Source organism: Poromitra crassiceps, assembly GCF_964638095.1.
Source record: "Poromitra crassiceps genome assembly, chromosome: 5".
Classification (NCBI taxonomy): domain Eukaryota; kingdom Metazoa; phylum Chordata; class Actinopteri; order Beryciformes; family Melamphaidae; genus Poromitra; species Poromitra crassiceps.
In genome coordinates, this window is record NC_139642.1 from 32,561,719 (window position 1) to 32,580,328 (window position 18,610).

At 43.1% G+C, this 18,610-nt stretch overlaps 2 protein-coding genes across 2 annotated transcripts in view; one reads left to right on the forward strand and one right to left on the reverse strand.

Annotated features, from left to right (window-relative positions):
- veph1 (ventricular zone expressed PH domain-containing 1) overlaps positions 1-18,610 on the forward strand; it is a gene marked incomplete at both ends in the record, with an annotated part of 134,352 nt that overhangs the window by 19,757 nt on the left and 95,985 nt on the right. The window lies entirely within an intron of this gene.
- Positions 586-17,033, reverse strand: ptx3a (pentraxin 3, long a). The gene is made up of 4 exons (XM_083637111.1): positions 16,650-17,033; positions 10,017-10,176; positions 9,092-9,492; positions 586-3,310 (listed from the first exon to the last, which is right to left on the reverse strand). The coding sequence occupies exons 1-4, from the start codon at positions 16,792-16,794 to the stop codon at positions 2,652-2,654; spliced, it is 1,365 nt and encodes a 454-aa protein (XP_083493237.1). The 5' UTR covers positions 16,795-17,033; the 3' UTR covers positions 586-2,651.

Genomic DNA, 18,610 nt, shown 5'->3' on the forward strand with positions numbered 1-18,610 from the left:
CGACTTCGCGATCAGACAACACGGGAGGCGCAGCCCATTTTTCGAACCGCTCTCTCATCGGTGCTACGACCTGTCACTCATTCAATTTCAACCCGCCTTCAAAAACCAGCAGTGGCTGTGAAGTGGCACAGACTAATTTATGTAGTATGCGGAGCGCAGCGATTCAACGTAATATTTGAGTCTGGCGAGAGACTAGAAAGAGGCCGAGCATGATGGGGGGCAATGAGTGAATGTGAGGGATGGAAGGACGGGTCCACTTCATAACAGTCTGCAGACCATGCAGAGGTTCTAGCTGCCAGATACAAAAAAAACATACTTACTTTACGTTACTTTAATCAAACCACACCAGGCAGGATGTGTGAGATAGAGCAATATGCTGTCCTGCTCACTGTTATCATAATAGTCAATAAGCAAGCATGTGAGAATCAGGGAGGGAGGGTTTGGACCAAACAAACAAGCTGTTTTTTGTGCGTCTCCTAACCAGTTTTCACCATAAAATGTTCTGATTGTGATTATCATGATCTCTTGATGATCTAAAACTTTAGAAGTAACAGAAAATCACACATTACTTATCCAGTAGAAGAATATACTATAAGTTGAAGATTTTATTCATAAGTCACATCCAGTAATGTTATTCAAAATAGATTTATGTACAAAATACATTCGGTTGCACCTGTTAACAAAGATCAATAAGAACAGCAAAAAAACTAAAACAATTTACAGTATGATACAAGTCACATTAGATGATCAAAGATTAGATTCTGTAAACATTGTCCACAGTTCAACTTATGAAATTCAAAAACCTCTCTATCTCAAAACAGATGCACAACAATTTAGTGTCATTACTTTACCCATTATAAAAAGAAGACACACATATATTACCCTACAATTAAATGAAAACTACAAAAAATGTCAACAATGTAGGTTGAAATATAATTATCTCTCATATGAATGTAAACACTTTGATGAGTACAAACTTGGAAATGTAAGTTCTTACAAAAAATGCTTTAAATGCTTTCAAAGAAAAAAATAATGTTAAAAAAATAAAAAATAAATTTCTATAACTGTCTTTGAAGCTATTACTAGAGTTACTAGTTGGCCATGCTTGATAGGATGCAAGTACAGCAGTTTTCAGTCACACAAGCATTTCACATCATAATGTGGTACCGCACACCTCTACACATTAGTGTTGTACCTCTCATTCCAATTGTAATAGGGGTAGCTGATCATTCTTCACTTTCTCATCACCTTTCATACAAAACTGTAAATGTAGGAAAACAAACACTTTATTCTGACTTCAACCATACCTATGTGCAAATGTACTGCATGTAACAACGAGCTAGTATTACTGTACTTAAGTCCCAAAAGGATTTTCCCCGTCCGAAAAGACAGGATGACTGACAGCTACAACACGTTTATGAGGCACAGGTTTTGTGTCAAAATGTGACTGTTCTGTTCTTTACAGCGTAGAAAAATAATGGACTGCAGCTGTCATTGCTGTATAAGTATAGATGGACAGATAGATAGAAGGATGATGGGGGACCTTACAAAACACATGTCTCTACATTGTTTCACATCTTGCAATTGAGCATGACTTCTGTTGTTTTCCTCTCCAGCATGGCTTTCTTTCTAGTGATCACTCTAGCATACTGGCTCAGGCACCATTCACGATAAGCATCCTTTAAAGGAACTCTTTTTCAACCATATCTCTATTTATCCCAAATCCAGTTATAGTGTGAAAAAACGTCTCTCTGTCTCTGGGGGCCGGGTTCAGGATCTGCTGCTCTACCGGGAACCAGTGACGTCACTGGTTCACAGTAGAGCAGCAGATCTTAAAGCTGCGCCGGCTTGCATGGCTGTTATTGGAACTACAGATTGTACTTACTCACTTTCGTAAGCCACGGACAGTCGGGATCGAGAGCCTTAACGAGCCATACGAGCTGGCAAAACTCTGTGGGGCCACTGGGGGCAGAGTTTCTGCCAGCAGATGAACAGGCCTGGGAGCTCCTGGTGCAGGCAATACGGAGGAAGGTAATCATTGTTCATTTGCATAATGCGCTACCCACAATCCCACATTGTAATTATATGAAGCTGTTTGAAAAGGGGCACAGTGTTCCTTTAACATTTCTGTCAAGCAGTACTATACTTAAGTCTTTGGTAAATGCTGTTTGCATCACATTTCTTGCTACAATACAGAATTCTACACTATGTATATGTGCATGTATATGTATTAAGTGTGCAGTGTGTGTGTGTGTGTGTGTGTGTGTGTGTGTGTGTGTGTGTGTGTGTGTGTGTGTGTGTGTGTGTGTGTGTGTGTGTGTGTGTGTGTGTATGTGTGTGTGTGTCGGTACAGACACAGGAACATTACATGAATGAACTTCAGTCTCTCACAGCATTGGCTTTCTTTCATCTGAACTTGATGTGTCCAGTAGAATTCATGGCAGCATTAGTGTTCATGATAAAAGCGATCACAATGATTAAGACAAACGTTGATAATAATGAAAACATTGACTATGAAGACAATGGCAACGATGATGATAAAAGCAGACGTGAGTTTGTCTCTCTTAACTTTAGAATGAAAGCTTAGCATGCTGCTCATATTCACGCTGATGACGCCGATGAACATTTCCACGATGAAGAGTAGGAGTCTGTTAGTCGCTGAACTGAGCTCCTCCGTGGGGTACCATCTCCGTCACGCCCCACGCCACCATGTTCCCCCTCTGCTCGCAGCCCTGGCCGTCCCGCAAAGCCAGGTGAGAAATCTCCTCCTCCGACAGCACCCTGTCCCACAGGTTCACCCCCGTCATCTTCCCCGCGAACGCCAGCTTGGCGTCGAACCCTGCCTCGAACCCCGGCACCCCGTCCCCTCTGCCCGCACTGGGAGACCCGGGGCAGCAGCCGTTCCTCTCCTGCCCCAGCTGCAGCGAGCCTCCGTCGGGCAGGACGTGCCCCTCGGCCACCCCGGACGTGGAGGCCACCTTCTTCCCGTGGGCCCACAGAGACGCCAGGCCCTGCTTGGAGCTCCAGGCCCCGCACAGGTGGATCCACCCCCCGCTCAGCACGCCCCGCGCCTCCACCAGGTGAGCCTCCCCTCCCACGGTGAACAGGGCGGAGGTCTGGCCCAGCAGCAGCTGGATCTCGTAGGGGTTCCTGCGTGTCCCGTAGGAGAACAGCACGGTTTTGTTGGCGCCGGCGGCCGGCTTGGCCCACAGGCACACGGTGAAGGAGGAGAGGGAGAGAGGCAGGTCCGGGATGACCGAGGTGTAGATGCGACGGGAGCGCATGGGGAAGAGGAGGGCCGTCTCGCAACCTGTGCAACGACAAGACGTGACAGCGTTCATTGGAATGAATCAGCTTCAGTTTGCTACGTTCATTGTCCTGTGGGAAATGTAGTTTGCATGGCGGTGAGCATCATTAACGACATGCAACAAATGATTGTTTTCTCTTTAAACTGCTGGAGAGGAAGACAAGAGAAGTGAGAGGAGGTTGTTGTGTTCACCTAAAATATATGGCTATATGGATCGTCTCCGTCCATCTGTCCGTTTGTTAGTCACTCTAACGTTGACTTTGTGCCACTAGGGGGCGCCATTGACAATGAATGGGGACTCAGTGGTAATGCAAGAATCACTGACTGACCCAAGGGTGGAAATACATCACTGGTGGATGACATGTCCTATTTGCTTGTTTATACCTAACTTTGCAATATTTTAATCTTAGTTCTAACTGAAAGCTGCTGTAGGTAAGTTCAGGAGGAAAGGGGTCAAATCTCCAGAAAGCCAATCCAACACAAGGAGTGACACGCCTCCCACTTCTCCTAGAGATTGACAGGAGGGCTGATTGACGGGATGGGGCCATTCCACACATTTCACTTTGAAATAAGAGCGTCAGAGGGAAGGGGGCTACCGCTGTTTCTGACATTCTAACATATTATCCTACTCGTCTATGGCCACCAAACTTAGTGATTTATTTTCATTACTTACTCATTAAATGTTCATCCTTACGTGACCTACTCTGTAGCTTTTATTTAGTGAGTGGATTCATCTAACATTTGAGCGTCTGTGTCATACTAAGCCCCAGAGGTTCCAGGGTTGTGAGCTTGATCTCTCCCACGTGGAGGGAGGTCAGGGTTAGATCAACATCTCTCATTGGAATCTGTTTCTTATCATTTTGGCCTCTACAGTACTAACAAGACTTGGCTAGGCTACAGTACTGTCTTTATTGCTCAATGGCTGTTACCGCCTTCTGTCGATGAAAAGACTCCAGTCCATTCCACTATGACCAGTGTTCCCGTTCAAAGTGAAGTGCATACCGAAATACTGTAAAGTCTCAAAGTCTCAGTCTGATGTTTTGGGGAAATTTGAAAGACCTGTCATATACTGTATACTGTCATAGCTACTAGTTGCATGATAAGAGGGATAAACGACTACCCAATGTGTTGCTCAGATCAACTAGTGATCTGGTTTGGGACTTTGGAAATATGATCTGTGGGTAAATGCATGGCAAGTTACCCACATCATGCACTCTGGCCAGTGTGACCAAACTGAATGAGTTACCCACATCATGCACTCTGGCCAGTGTGACCAAACTGAATGAGTTACCCACATCATGCACTCTGGCCAGTGTGACCAAACTGAATGAGTTACCCACATCATGCACTCTGGCCAGTGTGACCAAACTGAATGAGTTACCCACATCATGCACTCTGGCCAGTGTGACCAAACTGAATGAGTTACCCACATCATGCACTCTGGCCAGTGTGACCAAACTGAATGAGTTACCCACATCATGCACTCTGGCCAGTGTGACCAAACTGAATGAGTTACCCACATCATGCACTCTGGCCAGTGTGACCAAACTGAATGAGTTACCCACATCATGCACTCTGGCCAGTGTGACCGAACTGAATGAGTTACCCACATCATGCACTCTGGCCAGTGTGACCGAACTGAATGAGTTACCCACATCATGCACTCTGGCCAGTGTGACCGAACTGAATGAGTTACCCACATCATGCACTCTGGCCAGTGTGACCAAACTGAATGAGTTACCCACATCATGCACTCTGGCCAGTGTGACCAAACTGAATGAGTTACCCACATCATGCACTCTGGCCAGTGTGACCGAACTGAATGAGTTACCCACATCATGCACTCTGGCCAGTGTGACCAAACTGAATGAGTTACCCACATCATGCACTCTGGCCAGTGTGACCGAACTGAATGAGTTACCCACATCATGCACTCTGGCCAGTGTGACCAAACTGAATGAGTTACCCACATCATGCACTCTGGCCAGTGTGACCAAACTGAATGAGTTACCCACATCATGCACTCTGGCCAGTGTGACCAAACTGAATGAGTTAACTACATCATGCACTCTGGCCAGTGTGACCAAACTGAATGAGTTAACTACATCATGCACTCTGGCCAGTGTGACCAAACTCAATGAGTTAACTACATCATGCACTCTGGCCAGTGTGACCAAACTCAATGAGTTACCCACATCATGCACTGTGGCTGCAGTGTGACCAAACTGAATGAGTTACCCACATCATGCACTGAAAATTGAGCTTTTAAGTTTGGGCAATAGGCATGAAAGTGGGGCTGAATGGGAGTCGTGGTTCAGAGTGCGGTCAGGTGATGAGATCATCAGCATGAGAGCTTGTTTCTGTAGTCTCTCTCCCCCTCTCCCTCTCTCTCCCTCCCTCCCACATCTCTCTCCCCCCTCTCTCCCCCTCTCTTTGGTACATTGGTTTGTTCTGCTTCACTCTGTGTAGCTGTGACTTCAGCATGTTGGAGTCAGCTGTTTTGATAAGGTTAGGACCACCGTGTGTTTCACATCACCCACTCCTCTCCCTCCTCTCTCTCTCTCTCTTACTCATACACTCATACGCACAAATACAATTTTCATGTTTTGAAAAACCTTTTCCGAAATATTAACTCATTGAGTGCCAATGACGTCGATCGGCGTCAAATCGAATAGTAACGTAGAGTGCCAATGACGTCGATCGGCATCAAATGCGTTTTTTGACGGTGGGACGTGGATCAAAGCCAGATGCATCTCCTGTGAAAGTATGGTGGATGTTGAATGTGTAAAAGCTATTTTACGGACCCATTAGGTGGCGACAGTGCTCTCCAGATTAGAGAAAGGTGAGGAAAAAAACAGAGAAGCAGCCGTGGGGACACGGAAACCGCATCGGTATGCATCGATATGCATGAAGCATAACGTTAGCTGTGCCTGCAGCAGCCAATCTGCTGCCACAATTGAGCCCCTCCGTGTCCGCTGCGATAGCCCATCCGCATGATTAGTTGTGGAGTTGTTATTATTCTCAACTGGAAGCGCTGGGAGCTGGTGACAAATACACGCGGAACGCTGTGAAAAAGCTGGGTTTTCAGTGCAGAGCAAACCGCAGCAGAGAGCCACCAGAGCCACCAGAGACACACCCACGGAGGAGGGGTTTGCAGTAGAGGGGGGTGGGGCACGCAGGGCAGCATACAACACCGACCCAGACAGACCCAGACAGCAGGCTCGATGGACAGATTGGTTGGCAAACACAAGCTAGAATATCTGATGCCCACCAGCAGTAAATCAAGACCAGCAAGAAAGTGTAGGGTCTGCGCAGCAGGGGCCAGCGCTGCTGGTTGCAGCTAAAAAATATTATTTTGCCAAACAAAATTCCTTTGTTTTCGCTTTTATTGAAGGAAATTATTTTTGAGGTGTCACTACATCAGAAAATATTAGCTTCAGAGTCAGTGATGTGCTTGAAATGTTTCATTTCACAAAAGGCTGATTATCTCAGCTTCTAGTCTGAAACGTCTGTTTTTGCTGAAATCAACCTATCTTCTCCGGCTGATAACTAAAGAACGGAAAATTATATCAATAAACTTTTTTTTGCTGATGATACAATAGACTCTCATCGTTCTTTGGGCGTGTTCGGTGTTTACATAGTAATATCACACAATATTCTGTGGGCCTCGAGAAATCACTGAAAACGCTCTGAAACTCTGGCACTGGGAGCGTCCGTTCTCCAAAAGTGGCTGGCACTCAATGAGTTAATATTATCCCTCTCGAACTCACTCGAACTCACTTTTTATGTGCTCGAATTGTGAAACCTAGTTGTGTTTATGTTAATTTATTTTAGTGTGTCAAATAAAGAAAGTTGTGTGTGTGTGTGTGTGTGTGTGTGTGTGTGTGTGTGTGTGGGTGTGTGGGTGCGTGCGTGTGTGTTACTCTTCTCTGTGAGGCTTTCCTAGGGATTTATCTTCCATTAGAAAATGCACTGCAGAGTTATGAGTTTTGGGGAGAAGAGCTCTGTGGGAGGAATGATGAACTGGAAGGTGTGTGTGTGTGTGTGTGTGTGTGTGTGTGTGTGTGTGTGTGTGTGTGTGTGTGTGTGTGTGTGTGTGTGTGTGTGTGTGTGTGTGTGTGTGTGTGTGTGTGTGTGTGTGCGCGCGTACGCGTGCGTGCACATGCACACGTGTGTGTGTGTGTGTGTTGTGTATTCTTGGTTTCTTATCCATCTTTATCTCTTTTCCTCACTTTTATCTCTTAAGTCTCTTCACCATCTCTCTCTCTCTCTCTCTGCAGCCACCGTCCTGTTGTGAGACACACTCCTTCCCTACTAGAGACCAGAGATCCTAAATATTGATGTTACATTTGTCTCAGGTTTCTGCCTCTCGGGGAATAACGGTGCAAAAGACACACTGTGTGTGTGTGTGTGTGTGTGTGTGTGTGTGTGTGTGTGTGTGTGTGTGTGTGTGTGTGTGTGCGCGTGCGTGCGTGCGCGCATGCGTGCGTGCGTGTGTTCTCATCTGGTTCTGCTTTCCGAAGGTGCTTTGGTGTGGTTTCTGTTCTGACCTGCTAATGATTATACCTCCCTCCGCTCTGTATGTAGGCCAGATTGACATTATTTCTGGTGTGTGTGTGTGTGTGTGTGTGTGTGTGTGTGTGTGTGTGCATGTGCGCGCGTGCGTGCGTGGATGAGTAATATAACCTAAGAATGTTTGGGCTTTTTATGCTTTATATTTATTAATTGAGGGAAGTAGAGTTTGCTCATTGCAAAGACTGATGCCTGCGTGGGCCCAAACTTGACCCAGGTCCATTTAGTCACGCTCTGTTCACTTAGTCTCCACTCATCAATTCTTGTTAGTCAGTGTTTGATACAGTTGTGGCCCAGAGACTAAAGCAGAGTAGGTTGATCTCAGTGAATACAGTAGCATCAGGGGCACAGACCTGAGAACAACTTGTATTCACACTCAGTCCAATTGTTCTGTCATAGCATGACAAAGACGCTCCATATTTAAATTTATTTATTTATTATTTATTTATTTATTTATTTATTTATTTATTTATTTATTTATTTATTCTCAATGTTTTATTGCTGTAATTATTTGTTGTGTTATCTTCAAATTTCTGATCTTGTGGCCTGATTAATGTTGCTACATCAACGCTCCCATCGCGTGCAAGCGAATGACCCTTGTGTCTGGATGGACGAGTCACAGCCTGGAGCCTGGAGGCAGAGTCTGGGTCTATGCATGCAACTATTGGAACTCATTTACATGGAATTATACAGAAATGTGAGAAGGGGCCTAAGCTTGAGCAAGATTAATTTGACTTATTTCATTACATATTTCATATTTTACTTCGCGGCCAAAAAGAAATGATTGTGAAACGGAAGAAGCGAGATGTGAATTGAACTTGAGCCTTCTAGAGCTGACCCCATGCCTCTGACCTCGTCTTCTCAGAAACATCAGTTGAAAAGAGAAAATTCACCGTGGGCTTTATAGACAGAGACTAATGTGAGTGGAATTATAGGTTGCTACTTGAGGAGGCTAACATGCCTGGAGACAGAGGAAATGCAGAAGGTATTTAGGACAAAGATGGACTGTGTGATTAGTTGCTGGACGTTCACAAACAAGGCCCAACAAGGGTGGGTGTCATTCTTGCACTTGGAACGTGACCTAAATGTGTCAACACAGAAAGACGTGTCAGAGACTTTGGGTTGGGGGTGGAAGTTAGATAGAAAGAAACTGAGAAACAAAGCAGAAAACCAGGAAGAAACAGAGAAAGATGAGAAAGATGGATCTCATACCTGCGGGCAGGTATCTCTGCCTGGTTGACCTCAGCACTTGCTCAAGCTCTTCTCTAGTCTGCTGCAGTGCTGTGACCCCGGCAGTCAGCGCCCCCTCTAAAGCCCCCACGTTGGTCACCTCCTGGAGTCCTGTCTTAGAGCCAGCTCCGCTGAGCCAGCTGGTCTCCAGCTTGGCCAGTCGGGAAGCTTGTGTCCGATCCGCAGAGAGGAGCTGCTGTAGCAATGCCTCCAAGTGTTTGAAATTCCCGACGGCATTCCCAGCAGCAACGGCAGCATTCTGGTCTTCCCGAAAGCTGAGGCGCTCCAGGCTTTCTCGGAGGCGGGCCTCCAGCTGCTGGGAGATCCCTCTTCCAGCTGTCTCCACGGCAACCCCACAGGACCCCCCATACTGGGCAACAAACCTGAGAAACAAGGATTTCAGCCAAAGAGAGCTTAATGCTCCGCACTCTCAATCACTGAGTTACTGAGCTACTCTCTGCATTTAGGGACTCACCAGAATTAGGCCTGCAAGTACTGTAAGGTGCAATACAATCTTCCACCAAATCAATTGATGAATGAAATATATCACTTCACATTGAAACATGCTTTCATGTGATATGACCTGAGATGCTGGACAGATGTGCCCTCAACATAGTTTTGGGGCAAACTTTGCTTTTAATGATGTAATTTAACTGACATTCATTTATAGAAACTATAATGATCAGAGTTAAACTCATCTCTATGATGATCAGATTAATCAGTGAAACATGGTATACCTTGGGTCTTGTGTAACTGTAATGAACATCTATACTGTATAGTGCATTCAGTGCACTGTCATCACTGTCATCACTGTCATCACTGTCATCACTGTCATCACTGTCATCACTGTCATCACAGTCATCAGTGTTATCACGTCCTCTCGTGTATGCTATTTGTACAAACCAACCTGATCATTTCCCCACGCAGCGAGCCCATCTCCACCTTGATGATGTCATCAGCGTACTGCAGCAGCATGTTCTCCCTCATCTGACTGTTCTCCAGCATGGAGAAGAGTTTGTCCCACTTAGTCAGGTCTGGAGACGTACAGGGGACGGGGCTGGGCGTGGCTGGAGAGAGAGAGAGAGAGAGAGAGAGAGAGAGAGAGAGAGAGAGAGAGAGAGAGAGAGAGAGAGAGAGAGAGAGAGAGAGAGAGAGAGAGAGAGAGAGAGAGAGAGAGAGAGAGAGAGAGTCCCTTCAGTTGAATGTTTGAGCTTCACTGTGCAGAGTGGTGTCTGTGCAGAGTGTGACAGGCTGTATCCACAGCCGTCTGCTCAAAGTGTGCTCACTGAAAAGGCCATTTCCTACAAGCACGATTTGTGACATCACAAATACTTGGAGCGAATCCCTGTCCAGTATTCAGCCGTTAAACTTTTAAAAATCAACAATATTTGCATATTTACAGATTCTGGAATTTTTCATGAGGAAGAAGGAGGCAAAGTCATTTTAAGGATTTTAACAATATATTTTTACTATATATTATTAGTCAAAGAAGAGTATTTTATAGACATCTTAAAACATGACTTTAGGGCATCTTTAATGTTTTAATCTGTTGGAAGAGCAGAATACTGTGGATGCTCCAGGATGAGCATGAGTTTAGCTCATGTAGTCAAGGACACAGGGCTCCCATTATCTCCTTAGACATGGCAGGTAAGCTGAAGAGTGAAGGGGGGAGACGAGAAGAGGAAGTGGGAGAGAGATAAGGAAGGGAGACAAGAGACCGAGAGGTAAGAGACAACGTGCAAGAAAGACATTCCCTCATGACCTCAAACCTACTACTTCCTGTCCTGCCATATCGTCTGGCTTTTGGTGTGAACGGGGGGAGGAAATGGAAGGGGAAGATCTGGTGTGAGGTGGAGGAGATGAGAAGAATAGGGGGGAAACACGGGGAAAGGGGAGGAAGGAGGGATGAAACAGAGTGGGTGGGCGAAAGATTTCACCAGTGAGAGTATCTGTCAGACACGTTGTTCTCGTTACCTTTTGAGCCTTTCAAACTGTGTTGATACCTGCAGAGAGGGATTCTGAGATTTGTTTTGGCGGCCTGTCTCTAAGGTTCAAACTAAATGAGGCAGATGGTCTGAGCACTGTGCTTGGAAGTCATTGTGGAATGATTTCAAAGTGAAAGGGGGCTCTGTCAGGGGTTTAGACAGGATTTGGGGGGATGTTGAGGTCGACTGTAAAAAAGCCTTTCTAGATTACGCTTTGCTTTGCTCTGGTCTACAGGCTTGCGCTCAAAGGCAGTTCCACAGGGCCGAGGGTCAAGCGGCTTGACCCTCGGCCCTGTGGAACTGCCTTTGAGCGCTCAATGCTCATATAGTCAAATCTATCATGGCAGTTACAGGTGTTACTCGGTTTGTTTGGCCACTCTAGTGGGTTAACACGGTCAAAGTGGGAGGTTAAAAAGATAACGATAGAAGATCACAGTGTGGCTACTGCATCTATACTGCTGGATAAATTAACTACTGTAAACCCAGCCTCCACGGCAGTGGCGTCAACGCTGCGGTATTACCGCGGTAATCTGAGCAACAACTGTACCTCTGAAATGATTACAATTGACTTACTCTACTACTATAAGTATGGGACTTTCATGTTAGCCATGCTGCTTGGTTGTCTCTCATTATTCACAATGTGGCTACCTCTATAAAATGTAGGTTTTTATTAATAAAATGCACTTGAACATATAGAGGAAAAGGCAACCTGCACCCTCACAGCAGTGAAGGTGTGTTTAGAGTATGGCTTAAGATAAGATCATCCTCTATTACTCCCACAACGGAGACATTTGCAGTGTCGCAGCAGCAAAAGGGATTGTGTAAAAGTGTCAAGATATCACAAATAAGTACAGTATGTAGTACAGTAAACTGTAAAAATAAAACAGGTTATTGTTCGCATTGTACAACAGTGGATTCAAGAAGTGGATTGAACAGTTCACATGATTGCACATGTCATGATTGCACATGTCATTATTGCACATGTCATTATTGCACATGTCATTATTGCACATGTCATGATTGCACATGTCATTATTGCACATGTCATGATTGCACATGTCATTATTGCACGTCATGATTGCACATGTCATTATTGCACGTCATTATTGCACATGTCATTATTGCACATGTCATTATTGCACATCATGATTGCACATGTCATGATTGCACATGTCATGATTGCACATGTCATTATTGCACATGTCATTATTGCACATGTCATTATTGCACATGTCATGATTGCACATGTCATTATTGCACATGTCATTATTGCACATGTCATTATTGCACATGTCATTATTGCACATGTCATTATTGCACATGTCATGATTGCACATGTCATTATTGCACGTCATGATTGCACATGTCATTATTGCACATGTCATGATTGCACATGTCATGATTGCTTTGATTTGATTTGATTTGATTTGATAATCTTTATTTTGAACTTGCAGATAAAACAAAAAATAAAAACATCAATGAAAGCCATGATATAAAAAATTAAGCAAAAAAAAAAAAAAAAAAAAAAACAATTAAAAAGAAAATGCAATCATTGATCAACCTCAACATGTTCAAAAAGGAGTAGGAAGAAGTAAAGACTTATATACTCCTACCCCCTTCTTATAACATCAATATCCATATTAATAATTACAAATATAAATGTATATCATAATTTCTATGATTTCTTAAATATATCACTATCTGTATATAACATTATATAATCCATAACATATAAATATCTTTTCTATCTATCTACCTATCTACTATATATCTATAAATAATACTTATAAATAATACACTCATAACTATACCCATACAATACTGTGTACGGATTTGGCATCATATAGACAATCTACTCTGATCACTAAATTACTTAAATTAAAAAATTAAAAATAAATACAATCAACATAACCCTTCCTCAACTCTATACCCCCTAAGAATGTTTCTTTTATACACCCTTTTAAACTGTACCATGTTGGTGCTTTGTTTGAGTTCCAACTCCAGACCATTCCATAAATTTACCCCACAGATTGAGATGCACTGACTTTTCAAGGTAGTGTGAATAAGTAGTTTCTTTAAATTGAGCTCCCCTCTTAAATTGTAACCTCCCTCTCTGTCAGAGAACATCTTCTGTATATTCCCCGGCAGTTCATTGTTTCTGGCTTTAAACATGATTTGAGCTGTTTTGAAATTTACCATATCCATTAACTTCAGTGTATTTAAAGCCCCAATCAGTAAGATTTTTGACATTGTTTACTGTAATATAACTGCTTTTTAGTTACAGGACATGGTAGATTGACTTTTAATAGGGAGACCCTCGCCTTTATTTATCCCACACCGCCCTCCATTGGCCAGCACTGGGACTAAGCAGTTTGTCTGTCACGTCCCGTAGCAAGAAAAAAGAAAAAACAAAAGCATGCGCGCATGCGCTGTACAGCGGAAGCGCTGTGTTCATGAAAACGAGGAAGTAACTCGATTCGGATTTGCTACGAAAATTATGTTTCACAGAACTATGGATTATTATTTCATCACGTGGTGAGTACCCGATGTCACAACATGTACATAGAGCTTCTGGCGCTGTGTTTTGTTGACTTTGAACGGCGATATCGTTATCGATACTAATGCACGCAGAGGGCGCAGTGGAAAACTTACTGAATGGGGCTTTAAGTGTAAAAAAAGAGAGTTTGTATGTTCCCGATATGCTACATTGTTGACAATCCTTATTGCTCTCTTTTGTAGTATTACCAAAGGTTGTAAATTACTCTTGTATGTATTACCCCAGATCTCCACACAATAGTTAAGATACGGCACAATCAGTGAACAATACAAAGTGAACAATGCTCTTTGATTTAGAGTGTGTCTTGTTTTTTCCAGTATCGAAACGCTTCTTGCCAGCTTGGCTCTTATATATGAAATATGGGGTTTCCAGCTGATTTTGTGGTCTAGCATCACACCAAGAAATTTTATTTTGTCTACTCTTTCTATTTTTATATTATCTATCATCACATTTAGTTGTGTGTCTATTTTTTTATTTCCAAAAAACATGATCTTTGTTTTGTTCAAATTTAATGACAGTTTGTTTCTATCAAATCACTGTTTCAATTTATTCATTTCTGAAGTGATCACCTTCAAAAGCAGCTGCAGATTATCCCCAGAACAGAAAATATTAGTGTCGTCGGCAAATAAAACAAATTTTAAAATATTTGATACCTTGCAGATATCATTTATATAAAGTATGAATAGTTTAGGGCCCAAAATTGAGCCCTGAGGGACCCCACACATGATGTCCAATAGAGTTGACTTGTACTCACCTAACTTTACAAACTGCTGCCTGCCCATCAAGTAGCTTCTCATCCAATTTAGCCCTACCCCTCTAATACCATACCTTTCCAATTTATCTAATAATATCTCATGATTAATAGTATCAAAGGCTTTCTTTAAATCTATAAATATTCCTATTGCATATTTTTTATTATCTATACAATTAGTGATCTCTTCAATTAATTCCATTAATGCTAAAGATGTACTTCTTTTTTCTCTGAAGCCATATTGACTGTCAGTCAGCAGTTTATGTTCCTCAATGAATGTGTCCAGTCTTGTATTGAATAATGTTTCTAAAATCTTAGAAAACTGACTTCTTGCACATGTCATGATTGCACATGTCATGATTGCACATGTCATGATTGCACATGTCTACTGGGAGCAGTGTTGTTATAGAGTCTGACAGCAGCAGGAAGGAAGGGCCTCTCCATCACTAAGTCGCTCTGCTTAAAATGAAGCGCGTCTTGACCTCAAGTTGCACTTATTCATTTTAATTCCACTCAGAGTCGCAACGATCTGTATCTTCCTCCAGGCTTTAACCTTCCTCACCCTCTCTTTATATCCCTCTCTCTCACTCTCTTCCCTGTCTGTCACCTGCTCTCTTTCTGCCATTCAATCTCACACTGTACGTAACTCACACAACTTTCTTTCTTTCTTTCTTTCTTTCTTTCTTTCTTTCTTTCTTTCTTTTTTCTTTCTTTCTTTCTTTCTTTCTTTCTTTCTTTCTTTCTTTCTTTCTTTCTTTCTTTCTTTCTTTCTTTCTTCCTATCTTCCTATCTTCCTATCTTTCTTTCTCACACACACATCTCTCCTTATCTCATGTTTTGGCAGGCAGTAATGAGCGAGCGAGCATGATCTTGCTACCCCTCTCTCCCTTTAGCGCTCTGTGTAATTTGTGTGTTTGTGTTTCACAACCCTCAGTCATTTGTTCAAGCCACTCGTTTCTGCCTTTAATGACATTTAATCACATCTCAGGCTGTGCCCAGAGCAAAGTCTGCTGCAGTGCCAGTATACTGCCTGCCAGCTTCAACACACACACACACACACACACACACACACACACACACACACACACACACACACACACACACACACACATACACACACACAATGCAAAAAAATGCATGCTCTTGGACTCGGGGGGCCATCACACACACACACACACACACACACACACACACACACACACACACACACACACACACACACTCACACACACACACACACACACACACACACACACACACACACACACACACACACACACACACATATACATGGTGATGGCTTATAAAACAGCTGAGAGAATAATCTCAGTGATCATACAGTTGTAAATATAAAGAAAATTATTTCTTCTCTCTAATATAGACACAGGCAGAAATCTCTCTCTCCATCTCTCTCTCTCTCTCCATCTCTCTCTCTCTCTCCATCTCCTCTCTGATTCAAAGCTGTGTTATCAGTATGAAATAAACAAACAAAGCAGATTCAGATAGCAGCCATGACACATGTCAAGAACAACAACAAACAGCTTAAAGATATAATACTAACTGATGATCACTTAATCAGTAGACAGATTCATCAAATGACATTAACCCTGTCTTAAGTTGTAGGCTAGTTAGTATCTATCCCGCTGACTAAATGTATGAAAGAATACATTGAGTAAGACAGAGTTTGCTTATTTCTTCATAGGCTACAGTGCAGTAAGATGTCCTGCATGCTCTCTCAGCTCTACATAGACAATAATTGGACCCGGTGGATCCACCTCTGTAATAAATGTGCACTTGTTTTCATTTCGGCCACTATGTTTCATGGTGTCATGGTGAGAACCAGCGCACACTGCGTCACTCCTTCTTACACTTTCTGTGTATATCATTGTTGGCCTGGGGAGCATGTTAAATGTAAAATATGTTGTCACTCTCCGCTGTAGATTTCTACCCTAGTTTCTAACACCGATTGAACATAATCAGGAGAATGAATCTGCTGTAGGAGACTGTCGACTAATACAGAATGAACCCACCCACCTGCCGCGTCTGTTTCTCTTGTCCTGATCTCACCTCTCACAAAAGAAGCACACATTAAATCCTCCCTATCTTCCATGACAAGAATTCGATTTCACACTCCACAAGATAATTCAATTACAAACCAATTCAGCTGAGCTGATCTCACTGAGCTAGATCTTGTACGACTGTGTCTTCTTTCCACACACACACAAACACACACACTTTGACACTTACGTTGTTGCGTCTCTCCCTCCGTGATTTCATTGTAGAAGGGATCACTATAGTTGATGTCAATATCATCCTCGTAGGCAGCCGCAAGAGCCAGAGACACACACGCCGACAGCACGCACACTGCCTGAGGGAGACTCCACCGGAACATGCTGCTGCCGTGTGTGCGTGTGCAGGTCTATCAGTGTGTGTGTGTGTGTGTGTGTGTGTGTGTGAGCGAGTGAAAGTGTGTGTGGGTCAAAGTGGCAGAAATCTTTTGTATCTGTCTGAAAGTTTCACTTTCCCCTCTTCTGCCTACCTGTCTGTCTGTCTGTCTGTCTCTGTGTGTGTTGTGAAAGGAGGTTACAGTCAGTTTGGTTGTGTGTTTGTGTGTGTGTGTCTGCTTGTCTCCCTGTCACTGCTTCTCTCTCTCTCTATCTCACTTTCTATAGGGCTGCAGGTCCACCACTCTCTTTTTCAACCCCTTGCACTCTCATACAGTATTTGTCCCTCCTCCCTGCTGACTCTCCACCTCTGTCTCTCTCTCTCTCTCCCTCCCTCTCTCTCTCTCTCTCCCTCTCTCTCTCTCTCTCTCTCTCTCTCTCCTCTCTCTCTCTCTCTCTCTCTCTCTCTCCCCCTCTCTCTCGTTAAATGCTGAGCAATCCCTTGGCAGGAAGCCTGGCAGTGTAGAGTACTCCATCCAGCCAGAGAGAGGGTCCTCTTGGCCTCTATAAACACACACACATAGACACACACACATTTGTATTACTATACTTCTGAGGACCGTCCATTGGCAACATCCATTCCCTCTCCCCTAACATATTCACCTTGTGCAGCCCCGCCCACTAGTCTGACTCACCTGATCAAACCTAATTTGACTCACATTATTAGTCAGACTAGGTTTATGAGTCACAGGAAGTGTAAATACAATCGGAACATCCGATTGTATTTACACTTCCTGTTAGTTTCTCAAGCCAGACGGTCTCTTCTGCATAAGGCGAATAGGCCTGGACGATATGGATATCTCTGTATTTTTAAGCTGAATGGCTGAATACAAGATCTACATCTGGGTATTTTCTATGAAGTGGGCTAAATGTTCAGTTGCAAGTCAAAGCCACATGTGAGATGTCACAAGCGCTTTTATTAAAACTAAATAAAACGCAAAGACCGAGTTTCCTTCACTGACTATTGGTGCTTTCACAAAGTATTTACACAATGATATGTTCGATCAATAATCATCAGTAATGTGGATATAATGACTAAGTAGGTAAAAGCCAATAATAGAACAGCTAGAACAGTCTGGTAAGATCCAAAACATCACTTTACTTGAATGCAGCCTTTAAAACTAGGAAAAGACAAACATTTATGCCATATCATGATATTACCATGCAGAATATAAGACAATATCTAGTCTCATATCATGATATCGATATAATATCAATATATTGCCCAGCCCTACCCTAACACTAACCATAACCCTCACCACTACGTCTAATCGTAACCCTTACGCTAACTAATAACTTACTAACGTAATCCTAACTCTATTCTTAAACCTAAACCCAAAATTTAACCCTAAACTAACTTCAACCTAACCTAATCCTATAACGTAACGCAATCCTATTTTTATTTTTTAACCTTAAAGCAGCTACGAGCAACTTTTTCGTCTCGTCGACTATTAGAGGTAAAATGTGATGCATTGATATTAAATTTATACTGTTTAATAACAATCGAAAAAGTTGCTCGTAGCTGCTTTAACCTTAACCCTAAACCCAAGTCCTAACCCTAAAATAGAAGAGAATAAAAAAAGGCAAAACCAAAAACATGACCTCACTTTGTCAGATTTTCCTCATCTTTCTATCCTTGTGAGGACATTTGGTCCTCACAGATTTAGAAATACAAAAGCACACGCACACTCACACGCAGACACGTACAGTACATGCAGCACCCCAACCTAGTGAGCTAGGCCGTGAGTAATGCGTCGCTGGAGG